The sequence below is a fragment of the Athene noctua genome, chromosome 1, assembly GCF_965140245.1.
Source record: "Athene noctua chromosome 1, bAthNoc1.hap1.1, whole genome shotgun sequence".
NCBI lineage: Eukaryota > Metazoa > Chordata > Aves > Strigiformes > Strigidae > Athene > Athene noctua.
This window is the reverse complement of record NC_134037.1, coordinates 165,664,165-165,680,009: the sequence shown is the minus strand read 5'-3', so window position 1 is coordinate 165,680,009 and position 15,845 is coordinate 165,664,165. Positions and strand designations below refer to the sequence as shown.

At 38.4% G+C, this 15,845-nt stretch overlaps 1 protein-coding gene across 3 annotated transcripts in view; it reads left to right on the top strand.

The window, feature by feature from the left end:
- DSCAM (DS cell adhesion molecule) overlaps positions 1-15,845 on the top strand; it is a 477,293-nt gene that overhangs the window by 424,023 nt on the left and 37,425 nt on the right. For all 3 annotated transcript variants that reach the window (XM_074904021.1, XM_074904029.1, XM_074904038.1), the window contains 4 exons: positions 201-389; positions 2,175-2,465; positions 7,492-7,668; positions 15,295-15,325. In XM_074904021.1, the coding sequence (XP_074760122.1) occupies positions 201-389; positions 2,175-2,465; positions 7,492-7,668; positions 15,295-15,325 (688 nt within the window). The remainder of the gene's footprint in view (positions 1-200; positions 390-2,174; positions 2,466-7,491; positions 7,669-15,294; positions 15,326-15,845) is intronic.

Genomic DNA, 15,845 nt, shown 5'->3' with positions numbered 1-15,845 from the left:
ATCATAAAAATGGTATTTAAGCTGTTGTAGGGGTAGGCAAAATGTATTGTCTGATATCTTTTAGACAGGGGAGAGCTGTACATCTTCCTGTGCATGGGATTTTTATAGTTTTATTAGGTCTTTAAAATGACTTGTCATATTACCTGCAGAATTTGTGGTTTGTGTCTGGCTTATCATTGCCATCTGTGCTTTTCCTACAGGTTATATTTTGCAGTACTCAGAAGATAACAGTGAGCAGTGGGGTAGTTTTCCCATTAGCCCTAGTGAGAGGTCCTACCGTTTAGAAACATTGAAATGTGGCACTTGGTACAAGTTTACTTTAACTGCTCAGAATGGAGTGGGACCAGGACGCATCAGTGAGATCATTGAGGCCAAAACGCTTGGAAAAGGTATGTTGATTTCTATCCCCTTTGTTCACCTAACTGGCGTAGATCTTAGTTGGATGACAAGACAGACTTGGGTATTTTAGTATTATTGGCTTTGGAAACATTCCCAGTTTTGTCCATGCTGTGACAGAAGAGGCTGTTGCTGCAGAACTTGAATCACTTACCAGCTGATATTCTATCCTTATTTCTCTAACAATTTTGTTCTAAGATGTGTTGGTAGATATTTGGGAAGGGGGTGTCTCCACTATCATAATCTATAGCAATTCCATATTGCCCTGAGAAAATGTTTTCTTCCTTCTTGTAAAAATTCTTCATCTCACCTGTGGTGCTGCAGCTCTCTCAACCATCACAACATAGTGGACATTTCATCTGACATTCTGTGGCATAGGGAAGACCTGGTATGCTGTAGATGTGAATGGTATGACTTGCTGAAGCTCAGGGGAGACTGCAGATCAGCTGTGTACGTGCTGAGATGATCGGTGGTCAGGAAGAATGGTGTGCTGACCTTAAAGAAAGGGACATTTATAGAAGAAGAAACTGAGTGTTCTTATTTTCATTGCGTGAAATGTAAGGTTTACACATGCTTCAAATAACATCTAAATGCCTAATGAGAAAGCAGATCTCCCAACTCTCTGAGTTTCTCTGGGACTTGAGATAGATAGATAGATAGATAGATAGATAGATAGATAGATAGATAGATATGTATAGATATATATATATATATATCTGGAAACTACCTGTGTTACATTCGCAGACTGAACCAGGTACTGTGTGATTTAGAATGCTGAGATCATTCTCATGTGAGAGCTCCAGCAGCATCTCTATCCAAAGCTATTGAGTTATATGGATAAGTTATGCTTTATTATATAGAATAAAATAGCACATTGTAGATAATTTTCATCATATTAGGTGTACCTTCCAATAGTAAAAATATTGTTTCTGCTAAGCAATTACCAATAATACTTTTAAGTACAGTACAGTACAGTAGTATTTAATATATATATAACATTTGCTGATGACCTGTCTCGTCCACATACTATCATTATTTCAATTTGAATTTTTACTGTTATTGTTGCTGTATTATGTAGAACTGTCAAAAAAACTTTGATGTATATATCAACAGAAACCAACAGTTGATCTCAAAGCAGGACAAGTAAATAGAAATGTCAACCCCTTTCTGAATGGAAACATCTTAACTCAGAAATAAAAAATTCAAAGTATATATTATTTTTGAATATATAATGCAATGTCAACATATTAATATTTTTAAAATTTTGATTGTTACTTACAAGTTCTTCAAAACTGTCATTTTACGCAAATGAAAGCCTTTGTACTCTCCAAATAAATGTGTTCAATTCCACTTCAGAAGAAGACTAGAGTACCCACAAACAATCTTCAAGTGTATTTGTCTCCTATAGTATTTCTACATGGGTGTTCTGAACCCATTCTTTTTTGTATAGCAGTGAGCAAGGATATTTACTGGTATGAAGGGTCTGCGCTAGATTTACAAGTTGAGTCATGCTGGTCCATGCAAACTGGCAAGTCAGGTCCGTGCAGAAATGTATGGATTTTTTTTTCACATATGGATTTGACAATCTAGGTTTGTGGGTCTGGCATAAAGTGTGAAAAAACATTTAAGAAGGAAGGGGAAAAGAAGTTGAATATATGGTTACTAAATTTAGGATGAAGTTAAGATTGTCCTAGAAAATATTATCTTAATTTTTATTTTTGAGAGTCCTGTATCTGTAATACTTAAGCCTTTCACTTAAAATACATCATTGCTTCTAGAGCCACAGTTTTCAAAGGAACAAGAGCTCTTTGCTAGTATCAACACCACAAGAGTGAGGCTGAACCTGATAGGCTGGAATGATGGTGGCTGCCCCATCACTTCCTTCACCCTGGAGTACCGGCCATTTGGGACAACAGTCTGGACAACTGCTCAGCGGACATCCCTGTCAAAGTCCTACATACTATATGACCTCCAGGAGGCAACCTGGTATGAACTGCAAATGAGAGTGTGCAACAGTGCTGGCTGTGCAGAGAAACAAGCCAAATTTGCAACACTCAATTATGATGGCAGTAAGTATATCTTTTTAAATACATGTCTAAGATACTCTTTTTACTCTAGTTTTTCATGTGAGCTTTTTTTGGCTTGTCTTTCTTTTGTTCACCCTTAAACCCCTTTTTGAAACTGCTAGCCATTCTGACTGAGGGGTAAGTCTCAAAGACGTAAAATGCCTACTATTTCATGACAGTAGACTACGAGGCAGAAAAGAGGAATTGTTTATTTGTCCTCACTGAGGAAAATCTGCAGCACCAAAGTCAAATCAACCATAAGACACGTAAACATAGGACACTAGGTGTCATTAGTTCCAGTGGTCACAGAAGCACTTACTAGTGTTTCATGCCCCTCTTCCATGAAATTTTTGTCTCACATGCAATTGGTTCCCGCAGCCATTCGCCGCAGTGACTGCCTCGTTGCTGTTCCATGCAATGTCCTTGTGACACAGCTCAAAACACGTTATGTGACACAACAGAGCAGCTAACTAGCTTGTCTTCCAGGAAAGCCTCTGGACGACATCCTCCAAGGGCAAAGCAATGACAGTGCTATTATCCCTATTTACAGACAGGGGAGAGTGAAACTAATGGCTGTGACAGATGGCTCTGTCATGCCCAGCAGCAGGGCACAGGGGATGAAGGAACTGTTGCATCCTGCCCTCTGCCAAGAGTTACTGCCCACCCTATAAAAGCAGGAACAAGAGGGCAAGAGCAAACATGCCACTTTGTCAGTCCCTCCAGCTCGTATCCTGGCATGCTTATTGAAAGTGATGGTGGCACATGTGTGCTTCTGCTGGCTCTGTAGTGGGAAATGGCAATATTTTTGGCAAAAAGGCAGTACAGATGGCTCCAGATGGCAATATCTTGAATTGCTCTAGTGTGAATTGCCAGAGCTTTTCTGGAGACAACCAGTGTAAAATGTTGTTGTGTTGCTAGGGATATTGTGCTGTAGTGTGCAACCACTTGGCGACATCTCTACTGTTAATTTAAACAGGACTAATGAGCAAGTTCAAACAAGAACCAATAACTGTCCAGCAACAGCACCAAACTGCTAATCGTTCATAACTCTGTGTTGGTAACACATCTCCCTGCCACAGTTTTGTCCCACACAAACCAGCACCCTCCAGGACAATACACATGTATGGCTCAGGGAAGAGCAACCAACAGGGATCGTTCCCAGCCAGAAGTGTGGGATATCAATCGGACAGGGTTTAAACTTCAGCATCTTACACATCCTCTAATGCTATCCCAGTCTTTGTGCTAGGTACTCATTAGTTCTTGCAGATAATTAATGACACATGCCCTCATGACTCACCCTTTTGCAAATAGCACATCTCACATTTTCCTGAGAAAATAGCATTTTGGTAAGATGCCACGCAGTTCTCGAGTTATTTCCAACAGTTGAAAAAATTAAGTGAAAGATTTTATCTCAGCACTTTAGAGGCCTACAGGAAACCAAGTTCCAAGTAGTTATACAAATGCTCCCAGGTGTGTTAAATATTTTCAGACTCTGCTTTTTTGGTTGGGTGATGGTACTTACCTTGGTTTCACATACTGTGACCTGCACACCATTTGATTTTATGTGTTGCTGTATGGCATCTTTAAACGTGAGAAAATGGAGCAATAAAAATATTTGTAGTGTTAAATTTCCTGGGCCACTGCTTCTGGTCAGCTAGAAAATTTGTCATTTATGGCATTGATGGTTTTGTTTGTCAAGCATGCTTTGCCAGGACTATATTGTGCCTTAGAGAGGCAGCATGATCTGAAATACTGACTGCAAGGTTAAGAGAGGAAAACATGGATAGAAAAGCAAATTTCAGTTTTCATATTTTCTGAATTTGTTACACTTGTTGCAGAAATAAAATGATAAAATTATTGATATTAGCATCATCATCATCATTGAAAATTGATAAAAATTAAGATAGTTTATTTCCACGTAAGAGAATCTTCATAGAAGAACTATTTCAGTGCTTCTAAACCAAAAGTTGTTCCTACAGAGTCCCAGCTCCCCATTCACTTGTTCTTCGGTAAGCTGCATAAGTTTAAGGTGCTTCAGAGTTGGAAAATAGTCTGAATAGAAATCAACATTTTCTATCAGTACTTCATGCAGAAATTTTTGCTTTCATAAAGTATGAATTTTTCATTTGCAGAAAGCATGACAGTGGAAACTTCTTGGCCAGCTCAACTTTTGAGTGCTAACCCTACCTCTACCATTGATCTGTCTTGTGATGTGAGATTAGTCCCTTCCAGGTTCTAGGGGTCACAGCAGCCCTTAGGATGAAAGGGATACAATGACAGTACTTTGAAGATTAGATAATATGTGTATGAAAGTTCTAGGATACCAAATGCTAAGAACAAGCTTAGGAGCTTTAGCAGTCTTAAGATAAAACCTTTGTAAACTTTGTAGAAATCCTTGAGTCTTTCAGTCGTTTTGTTTGGACTGCAGTACCTGATTGTTATCTGTGATAGAGCTCCTGAGAAATACCATGGCTAAGTATCCTTTACTTTAAATCTCTTCATGGTGAATTAGGTCAAAAGGTTAATGACAGATCTACGTGCCACTTTTTGCTTTCAGTTCATAGATATTTCAGCTAACCATTTGCAGCTTACAGATTTTATGACCTTCCTGCCCCTTGTTTTTCAGAACATTTGCACTCAATACATAAGAAGATATTTTTAGCAATGTGCAGCTGTAGTGTGTAGCACTGCAAAGGAGCCTCCCAACTCGGATATCAGCTGCTCAGTAGCCCTGACATTAAATCAGATCAGCTTGGTAGCTGCTCTAAACTATGCTAATTGATTCTAGCCCACCAGGGGACTTCCTACCATGAAGAACAATTAGGGCACAGGAAAACACTCGGTAGTCCTAAAGTCACAAGGTGCAATGGGAGATGCTGGAAGGTCTGCAACTTAGGAGAAAATGAGGTCAGAGACATTCAAATTACAACACCTAAGAAGCACCAGTAAAGCAGGCTAACAAAGGGCGATGGTGAATTGACCCGAAATTAAAAAACAAAAAACAAACAAACAAAAAAAATCCAACAACTCCCAGCTTGTCCAGGAGTTTGTTCTGAGAAAAGCTTTGACTATTCCACTCCTAGCCAACACCTAGAATGACAGCAAATGTTGAAATGTTGTTTCCTCAATAGATAGGAGGTTTAGTTTTTGGTAATTTATAGTACAGTTGCTGAATATCCACAAATGGATAATGTGAAGGATATATAAACTTGCAGTGTGTTTTTTTGATTAAGCTTGTACTGCCTGTATATAACGTTGAGGTTTACACTTTATTTGGAAGATATATGGAAAATTATAATCACTTACCTAAACACTTAAGGCTTAATTGAAATTAAGGCCACTCTTAATAGGATCTTCATCCAACTATTAAAGAGAGCAGGACATCATTTTAGGTAATCTTGAACCCAACAGTCATTAGCCAATGGTCTGGGTGACTTTTTATTCAGAGTGAAATTTGGTCCATTAGTATTCAGGAGGGTTTAGGAGGATTTAGAGACAGTTATTAGTATTATCTTCAGGAGCTTGAAATTCTTTCCATTTCTTCATCTAATCATTTTCTTTGCCTTTAGAGTAGTGCAAAAACTACATCTCAGTTAAGACAAGATGAAAAAATCCTGCTGTGTGTTTATTCCAAGAAATGGAAAATTAGAAAAGGAGGGAAAATTAAGGGGAAGAACTGCTATGGAACAGTAGAAAAATATTCAAAATGCAATTGTAAGACAATAAATTTTCCAAAGTACCTGAGATAGGTTTGGATGGTTGTAGCTTCTCTGTTTATCTTCATCCCTTTAGGGAACTACTCTGCTCATTATATGAAACTCAAATAGCTCTTTTGAAAAAACATGACTTAGAATTCTGCATTTTCCCTGTGGTTATGGCACTCTCATTGTACTGCATCATATCACAATTTTTCTTTTGATACTGTATGGTGCATAATGAGATACAACTATATCACTCAATGCAGCAATTAAAATTTAGAAAAAGATGTGCCTGTTTTTCTATCTTGCCCTCCTATTCTTTTAGAAAGTAAGTAGCCACTTTTAAGTTTCGGTAGCTAGTTAAACTGAATAGCTTCCATCAGAAGTCATCACAGTTCAGAATACTTGCGTGTTTCTACCCATTTCAAACAAATCCACATTTTATAGCCTCATTTGTGGTTGCATCCAGCAGTTTAATAGTAATCAGGAAATGAGTGAGAAGTCTTCCATGACTAAACAGCCTTCCAAAGAAAGTGCTGCATTCTTCTCACGTCCTTTAGAAGTAAAAAAAAAAAAAAAAAAATAATTGAAAAGTTCAAGTACTATATATCACCAGGAATCCAGGTATATTCAAAATGCAGATACGTACAAAATGAAAAAGTGAGCTGCCTGCAGATGCCAGTAGTTTGTAGATTCATTTCCATCATTTTTCTCTCAAAATTTGATTGTTTCTATCCAGTGTTACTCTCCTGTTTTACTGATGAGTATAATGTCAGACACTCTTTAGCAAATTAGGATCAGGTTGACTATCTGAACTTCAGATCAATATTGCTGCTGCACCCCTAAGATGTGATACAAGAATGTTTCTGTGAAAAGGATTCATCTGATATATGTAGCACGAAATGAACTTTGTCAAATATGTTCCTTACAAAGAAAAGCCCAGCAGAAAGTATGAATATGTTACAGCAGTGCTATTTTCCTATAGTGAGGAGGAATATACGTAGGTAGTAATTCTGAGATCTCTTACAGCTTTGTAATGATTTAATATGACTTAAAATTAATTGTAATATTTGACTATATAATGGGCATGGGTTTTTTTTCTTCAATGAATGCATTTATTCTTGATTTCTGACAATCTATGAGTCTCTGCTGTCAGTACCTTGTTACCAGTGTGCATGGCCATTACACATGCAAGCACAGCATCACCCTGAACATGACAAATCCTTCTTAGTGTTCTGCATGCAGCTGAAGCATATAACATGCCATATTCCCTGAGAACTCAATCTTTTGTCTTCATTAATAGGCATCTAATATCATGACACTGTTTCCAGGTACAATCCCTCCACTCATTAAATCAGTTGTCCAAAGTGAGGAAGGGCTGGCAACCAACGAAGGGCTAAAGATGCTGGTGACCATTTCCTGTATCTTGGTTGGGGTCTTGCTGCTTTTTGTGATGCTGCTGATTGTACGGAGGAGGAGGAGGGAGCAGAGACTGAAGAGGCTGCGAGGTAAGATGAGAGCTGAGGCACTTATTTCTACATATGTATACTCCTGGAACATGAAAGTATAAGTGGGGCTGCACATGACCAAACTGTTAAGTCCCCAGTTGGTATAATTTTCCTACAATATGTAACAGAGTGAGGCAACAGAGTATGCCTGTCTTTTACAGAATTTCCTTTTTTTTCATTTGGTAGTAAGTTTCTAAAAAATGACTCATGTATCCATTGTTATTATTTTGTGTGAGGGAAAGGAAAATAATTCTTGTGTGTTGGTGTTTGTCTTCCTTTTTTGTTGTTGTTGTTAGTTTCCCTTGTGAATGATCTTGATAACCTAAATTTTTTTTTTTTTTTTTTTTTGAAGGGTAAAATCAGATGTTCCAAAGATGGGGGGACTTCAGTTTTCCAGCAGATGCAAACCATGCTTCCCAAATTATAAAATGAAAGTAGCCACATGTTATTAGGCTAGAAAACACAAGCAGATAGTCTCTTATTTGTTACCACATCTTTTTCCCTATGATGTGTTATAACAGAGCTACTACAACACTGCTTCATTGTTCACTGACCTTTTATTGTCTCTAATCTGTAGTTTTCTCTAATCCTTATTCAAATTCAGGTGTTTGCTATGTGAATAAGTTCTAGATCAGTGAACTCATTCAGGTTTATCAGTCTTCCAGTAAAGACCCCTGGGTGAGCCAGAGACAGGTTTCTGACCCCTGTAGTCTGCAACATCTGAACTTGGTCCTTGTAGGTTTTCCACTAGCACACTACAACAGACCTTACACTGAAGATATTTGGGAAAAAGCTTTTCAAATCACACACTGAATAAATAGTAAAGCAATTTATCATCTGCAAAAATAAGTCAAATCAGTACCAAGAGCCACCAGACTGTTTAATTATTTGTATTTTAATCAAAATATGATCATGGGATACATCAAAACCAGGCCCAATCCTGTGTATTCCATCTCACCTTGTCATCTCTTCTCACTCATTTGGGTCCCATTTTGTCTTTTGTAAAAATATTTTGGATGTTTTGCAAAACAAGACAGACACAGGGCTCTTAGGCATGAGGAAATTCATGGATCAGAGAGGACAGCTAGCCTTATGGTTCATACACAGCTCTGGAAATCAGGGCATCTGGATGCTTTAGCTTCTTGTCATGGTTTAAGCCCAAAGGGCAACTAAGCACCATGCGGCTGTTCACTCACTCCACCTCCCCGGTGGGATGGGTAAGAGAAAATACAACAAAAGATTCAGGGATTGAGACAAGAACAGGGAGGGATGACTCAACAGTTATGGTCACGGGCTAAAGACAATTTTGGAAAAAAGAACATCAATTTAATTTGATCACCACCACTGTTTTACAAATCAAACAGAGTAGGACTGTGAGAAATACAACCACATCTTAAAAACACCTTTTCCCCACGCCTCCCTTCTTCCTGGGCTCAACTTTACTCCTGATTTCTCTACCTCCTTTCCCCCTCCAGCAGCACAGGGGGGAGGAGGGGATGGGGGTTGCAATCAGTTCATCACCCATTGTTTCTGCCTCTCCTTCCTCCTCAGGGGGAGGACCCTTCACACTCTTTCCCTGCTCCACCGTGGAGTCCCTCTCATGGGAGACAGTCCTCCATGAACTTCTCCAACACGGGTCCTTCCCACAGGCTGCAGCTCTTCACAAGCTGCTCCAGCATGAGCTTCCCTCACAGTCCCGGCCTTCCTAGGGCACAGCCACCTGCTCTGGTGTGGGGTCCTCCAAGGGCTCCAGGTGTCCATCTGCTCCACCAGTGACCTCCATGGGCTGCAGGGGACAGCCTGCCCTCTCACCACAGGCTGCAGGGGGGTCTCTGCTCCAGCACACCTTTCCCCGCTTCCTCCTTTCTTCAACTGACCCCAGTGTTTGCATAGGTATTTGCCTCGCTCATCTTTCTGTGCTGCAGGTTCCCCTTCTTTAAATATGTTATCGCAGAGACACAGCCACCATTGCTAATTGGCCTGGCCTTGGCCAGAGATGGGTTTGGCTTAGAGCCGGGGAGCTTAGAGAAGCTTCTTACAGGAGCCACCCCTGTAACCCCCCCCCCTTCTGCCAAAACCCCACCACACACAAACCCGATACACTGGTATAACTTTCTTATTCAAAACATTTTAAGTAATTTATCTCTGTACAGTTTTTTTCATTAATAAAGTGGTAGGTTAAGGGTGAATAAAGTGTTATTTTCTCAGAAATACTGTGGAATTCCATCCAGCAATGAGCAGGATATTTTGAGCTCCTTGGCTCCAGGAAATGATGGCTGTGCACATTTAGTTTTTCATGGATAATTTACAAGTATTCATAAATTCTTGAGTTACAGTCCCTTAAGGAAGGCTGATGAACACTAGCTAGTATGGCTTTTGCATAACATAAGATTTCTCTGAATTATTTCCTCTCATAATACAGAAATTTAGAAATATATCTGACATTCACTTAAACATAGGCAGTAACAAAGAATTCATCAGTATTTTTGATAAAAGTCATCAGGATTTAACTACCATTTCTGTAAAATTTGTGTTTCACTTCTTATCTGAATTTGTCAAGCTACAGCTTGACATCCTAGCCATCTGGTCCTGTTATACTTCTGTCTGCTGTACAGGGACTGAAGGGTTCTTTTACATCACATTTTCAGTCTCTAAGGATATTCCTTTTACATGGTGGTAACCAAGTGATTTCTTAATGTTTTCATTGGTAAATGAAACAGATGAATCTTTAATTTTTCTGTGTAGTTTTCCCATCATTTATTAATGTCGAGGCTTTTATCTGGTCCCTTTGCAATCTTTAGGTAGCTTTCCTCATTTGTGTATGCTAGAAATTAATGTAGCATTCTAGCAACAGACATATAAACATCAGACAAAGAGGTAACAGCCTCTCTTCTTTCCCTTTATGGTCTTCTGTCTATATCTGCAGGGATCACCTTTTTGGGTAGAGCATTATTTTAAGAGTTTGCATTTAACATTTTATCCACTGAGATCATCTGACAATTCTCTGATTACAGTGCAACAGGAAACATTCTCCGTTGTATAGTTATGGCTTTTTTCTTGGTATATGACCTTATACTAATGCAGATACATTACTAACTTGTGGCCAGCCTACCTGATGATCCAGATTGTTATGCCTTAGTTACCTGGCATTTTCACTATATTTTAGCTACCTAATTCTTTTGTCATTTTCAAACTTTTACAGATATTATTTCATTTACTCCAGAGCACTGATAGAAGTACCAAAAGTGATGTCCCATGGTACATAATGAAAATAAATACTAAGCAATGATTGTCTGCTTAGAATTGTATTTTGAATATGTTGAAACCCATTTGAAATGGCTGCTGTGTTAATTTTGTATCATGCTACTTTGTTATTAAAATATTTTGATATACCAAAACTTTGCTCTAGAGAAATATAGATACAATATTTTACTGTTAGTTAATCATATCTCAGTGAGAGTTTTTTCAATGTTATCAATTCTCAATGAATTTTAATCTCCTTTTTTAAAAATCAGCTTTTTTTGACATGGCTAATTGACCACAAGTCTGTATTGCTTGGCCTCAGTTATCCCATCTCTTTTATTTCATTTCATCAAGCTTCATTCCATATTTTTCATCATTTTACTCATTGCCAAGATCAGATTGATAGGATTTAAGTAATTCCGATTTTCTTTGTTCATTCTTTTTGAAGACTGATCCTGTGTTAGACATTTTCTGCTCTTCTGGAGGTTACTTCATGTTCTAAAATTCTTACTAACAATCAGTACTGCTGTTGCAGAGAATTCCTTATAAAGTTATCTAAAAAAATCTTGTGTGCAAGTTTTTCTGATCTCCTAACTTAAAAAAAAAAAAATATTTTGCTCTAGTAGTTGTTGTGTTCAACTCTCATCTGAATCAGTTTTGAAATTGAAATCCCGTCATTGTCACTTGACCTGTATCACCTGGTGGGGTTTCTTTGAGGCACAGGACTCACTTTTCTGAAATTATGGTTCTACCATCAACATTACTCTAGTCTACATCAGAAGTAATAGTTTCCACAGTGGGACCTTCTAAAAGAATTTATACAAGTTAGAGGTGTAATTCTTGCTTTTGTGGCTCCAGGAGATGTGTTTTCTTTGAACCTGCTTGACAAAGAGAAGTGGGAATTGCAGATGTATTTGCAGTACATTCTGCAGGCAAACATTTGTATCTGTGGTTTTAGAAAATGGACTTGTGGTTCCAGTTTCTGGGGGCAAATGTACCATAAGAAGAGCAGTCCCGCCATCCTGAATCCTTTCACTCCTTGTTTAAGCATTTAGGGACAGGTAAACCTTTGTCTTTCTCCTGTGTCACATTCAATATGATTTATTTCTTAAGGAGTACTCTATTTAGAAAGAAAGCGTGGTTTTCATAAAAGCCCTGATTTTTGCCCAGTTTAGTAGTTCCACAGATCAGGTCACAAGAAGGTCAATTGACTGCTAGAGTTCATGCAGCCATTCAGTAGGTCAGCATATATTATAACAGAGAAACCTGATGACTTTTTCTCTTCTTACTATTAACCTAGCTCCACTACTAGCATAATAGTTTCCCCTGTTTCTATATCCAAACTCACCTTAGTCCAAGCAGAAAGTATCAGTGTGGCATGATAATTCACAGGTGACAGCAGGCAATATAAAACTGTATCATGGCCCTTGATTTCCCAGAGGGCAAGACAGATGTGTTAAGAATTTTAAAGGTGGCTGCCCCAGCAAATGGAAATGAGGGCTGTCTCTGGGTCGATGCCTGTCGGCGCAGCCAAGTGTCAAACCCACGGTGAGGAGCAGTTTGTCTTTTCCACTAAGGCATGGGGTGATGCTTGGCTGGAGTGGGAGATCACCCCCTTCGCTCTGTCATTCATGGACTCTCAAGCCCTGTTTTCCCCACCTGAAAACTGTGAGATAGGACACTGTCGGGGATACTGACTCATTTTATGAAGTATTTTCAGTTTGCTGATCAAAAGTGTAATGCAGAAAATACACATTACAATCTGTAGTCTATACTTACTGGTTTGTGAAACTAGCATTTCTCCTGTAGCTGATGTTTTGCACACACTGTTATCCTATTCAGTTGCTTTTAGGCTTTTGGATTTTGTTCTGCCAGATACGTAAGATCCCTTATCTTCTTGGGATTTTTGTTTTGGTCCACTAGCCTGTGTGCCCAGTACAGCCTTCATTAACTACAGTAACCCTGCTGGCCATTGTAACAATCTGTTTGAATAATTAGTACATTTAAACCCTGCTGATGGAGTTACTTTTTTTTCTGCCGTACTTCCTTGTTCACCTTTTGACACGTAAGGTGATCTTGCATGATGCCTCATGTTATTTTTGATTGAAGGTGCACAATCTCCTTTGCTTCTCTTTGACCAAGAATACATATAGGTTAATTAGCATTTGCATATATGCCACATACATTTAATTGTGAGAATGTATCATTTTTTTTCTAGATGCAGCATGGAACACATCTATGTGCTGTGAGAATATGTGAGGGAGGTTGTTTGTCATATAATCATGGTAAAAATAATCTAAAAAGCTAAGTGGATGACATTGGGACAAGCAACCTTCGACTTTGTGCCTTCAGTTTTTCTTGAGTTCTGAATTACTTGCACACATATCCATAGTCTTCTCTTAAGGAGGCAACAATTGCTTCACTGCTAGCTGAATGAAAACAATATTTGCATATTAAATCACACTTATTATGTGCACCACAGGAGAGTGTGTGCATAGTTTCTTCATGATCCTAGTGCTGCTAGAATGACAAGAAGCATCATAAAGTTTGCTGAAAAAAACATGACTTGGAGCCAGAGCTGCTTTCTTTTTCATTGTATTTCTTTCTCTTTTTTCGTATTACTTTTTCATTGTATTACTTTCTTTTTTTGTATTCTTCAGAAGAACTGGATCCCTTCCTGGGTCCTTAGAAGTCAGTAGCAAAACCATCTCTGATGTCATTTGGGAGCAGCAGCAGTGATAGTGTGGTTTATGACTGATGATAAAGACATTGTCATCTACTACATAGTACCACTTATAAGAGTGTTAACAGCAAAGGGCAATCTCAAACAAAGTGAAAAATCGAAAATCTGAGTGCCTAAATGGAGCACTGTTTGGATTAGATGGGACATCTCAGATGAAGAGTCCTTCCCTCCACCAGGAATCTGCCATGCTTTGTGCTCAAAAGGGATAGGGGAAGGTTAAAAATAAAGGAGTGGAGCAAACAGACATAGAGGAAGCACAGATTTTCAGCTTCTCCAGTAGTAGGTGAGGAATAAAGCTTAAGACAGGCGAGCTGTCACAGTGACAGAGAAACAGAATGTAGAAAAGTGGATAGAAGGCTTTTTGTCCATTCCTTTTAAAAAACAATACAAATGTAGCTGGACCGATGCATTAAGATGGTGGTTTGTTTCCGCCTGCATCCTCTGAATTTAAAGGCAGGATATTTAATAAGACCACAAGCAAGAAAATTGTTGTAGGTGTAGGAGACCCATGAAGTGATTACCAAATAAAAAAGGTGAGATGGAGAAAACAAAGACAAATTCAGTAAATGTCTTGGCAGATGCTGGTAGATTTACAAGCAGCAGATAAAAGAAGAAATATAAAGTTTCACATAACAGGAGAATTGCTTGAAGACTGAGAACTTGGAATTGTTTTCTTCTCAGATTTGTTTCACTTGCTTGCACAAAAGGCTGCTTTGTTGCTGTGTGATACACTTAAGGACTCTGGAGTCAGCATTTTTAAGTGAGTTTGTTTAGCAGCAGACTGCAGGAGAACAAAGCATAGATGTCTATTTTTGCTGAATAATACTACAGAAATTATTATATTATGTTGACAAAGTTTTCCAGAAAGCTGCCTTAAGAACACTGGGTGAACCAACCCTCAGCTGTGTCTCTTGATCTGAGAAGTACCTGAATAATTCTATCCCCAAAGGATTTTATGCTAATAATAACAGCAACGACAATAACAGAAGGAATATTTCTCCTTCATCAGCACCTCATTTTGCAGAGCCGATCCATGTGGGAATAAACCACCTCCTGTTTTGTGTACAGACTGTCCTCTGAAGACCCAGTAGTAATTTTGAATCATTGCTAGTGGAAAAGCATTCATATTTGAGAGCAACCAAACAAGTTGACTCCTTGGAGACCTCCCTTTCTCATACCTCCAGCAGTCAGGTCCGGTTTGGAAATGGCAGGTTGGCAACTGCTCATACAGCTTGGGTTTGGCTCCAGCTCAGAGATGCGTGTCAACATTTCTGTCTTCTTGCCTTTTCTTCCTTCATCACCTGTTCACTTGCTAACCGTGGCATGAAGGAACAGAGATCCCTTTTATTTTTTAAACTGTTCCTAATTCTAATAAGTTTCTGTATTTTTTTCTAGTTAAGCCAATGGTAGCTGTACTTCTCTAAGCATCTTTGGCGCTATTGATGAACTAAACAGGTCTGTCTGGTGCAGAAATGCAGTTCCAGCAAAATAAAGGACATTTGGAGATTATTTTTTTCTTGGCACTGATCTGAGAAACAAGAGTGGTCTTACACATGACTGATTCAAATCACTTACTTCCTAATAATCAATCTATCAAACAGATTTTCATTTGTGATGACATTTCTTCTATTTTCTTCTAGATGCAAAGAGTTTGGCTGAAATGCTTATGAGGTAAGAATAGATTTAATGTTTTTAAATTGAAAAATATCTGTCAACTATGGCATCATATTTTAAAATTATTATAGGTACAAACAAGTAAACCTTCTATTCCTAAATCCCTTTTCAGAACACACCATTTGATTGTTAGGAACTAGGACAAATTGTTGGTTAGAAATGGGGGAGAAAAGAATTTGTGGAGAGTATCTGTGAGTGAATACAATGGTAAAAAAACTGAGAATTCTTGTGTGAGTAGATTAAATTGTAGAAGCTGTGTAGGTCCTTTTGGACACTTTTCCTGTTCAGAAAAACATTTTCATACTACGTACCAAATTAACTGCTCTTCAGAGATCATCTGATTGATGTGCCTGGATATGAATATCTCTAAACTTTACAGTTATATTTATGTAATTCAGTATTGCTAGCTGCTTATACCTGAAGGTATAGAAGAGCAGATAAATCCATTTATTGTTTTTTAGTTCTGTTCCATCAGCTCAGGATCCAGAAATCTAATTCAGTTGTTGAATGGCAACAG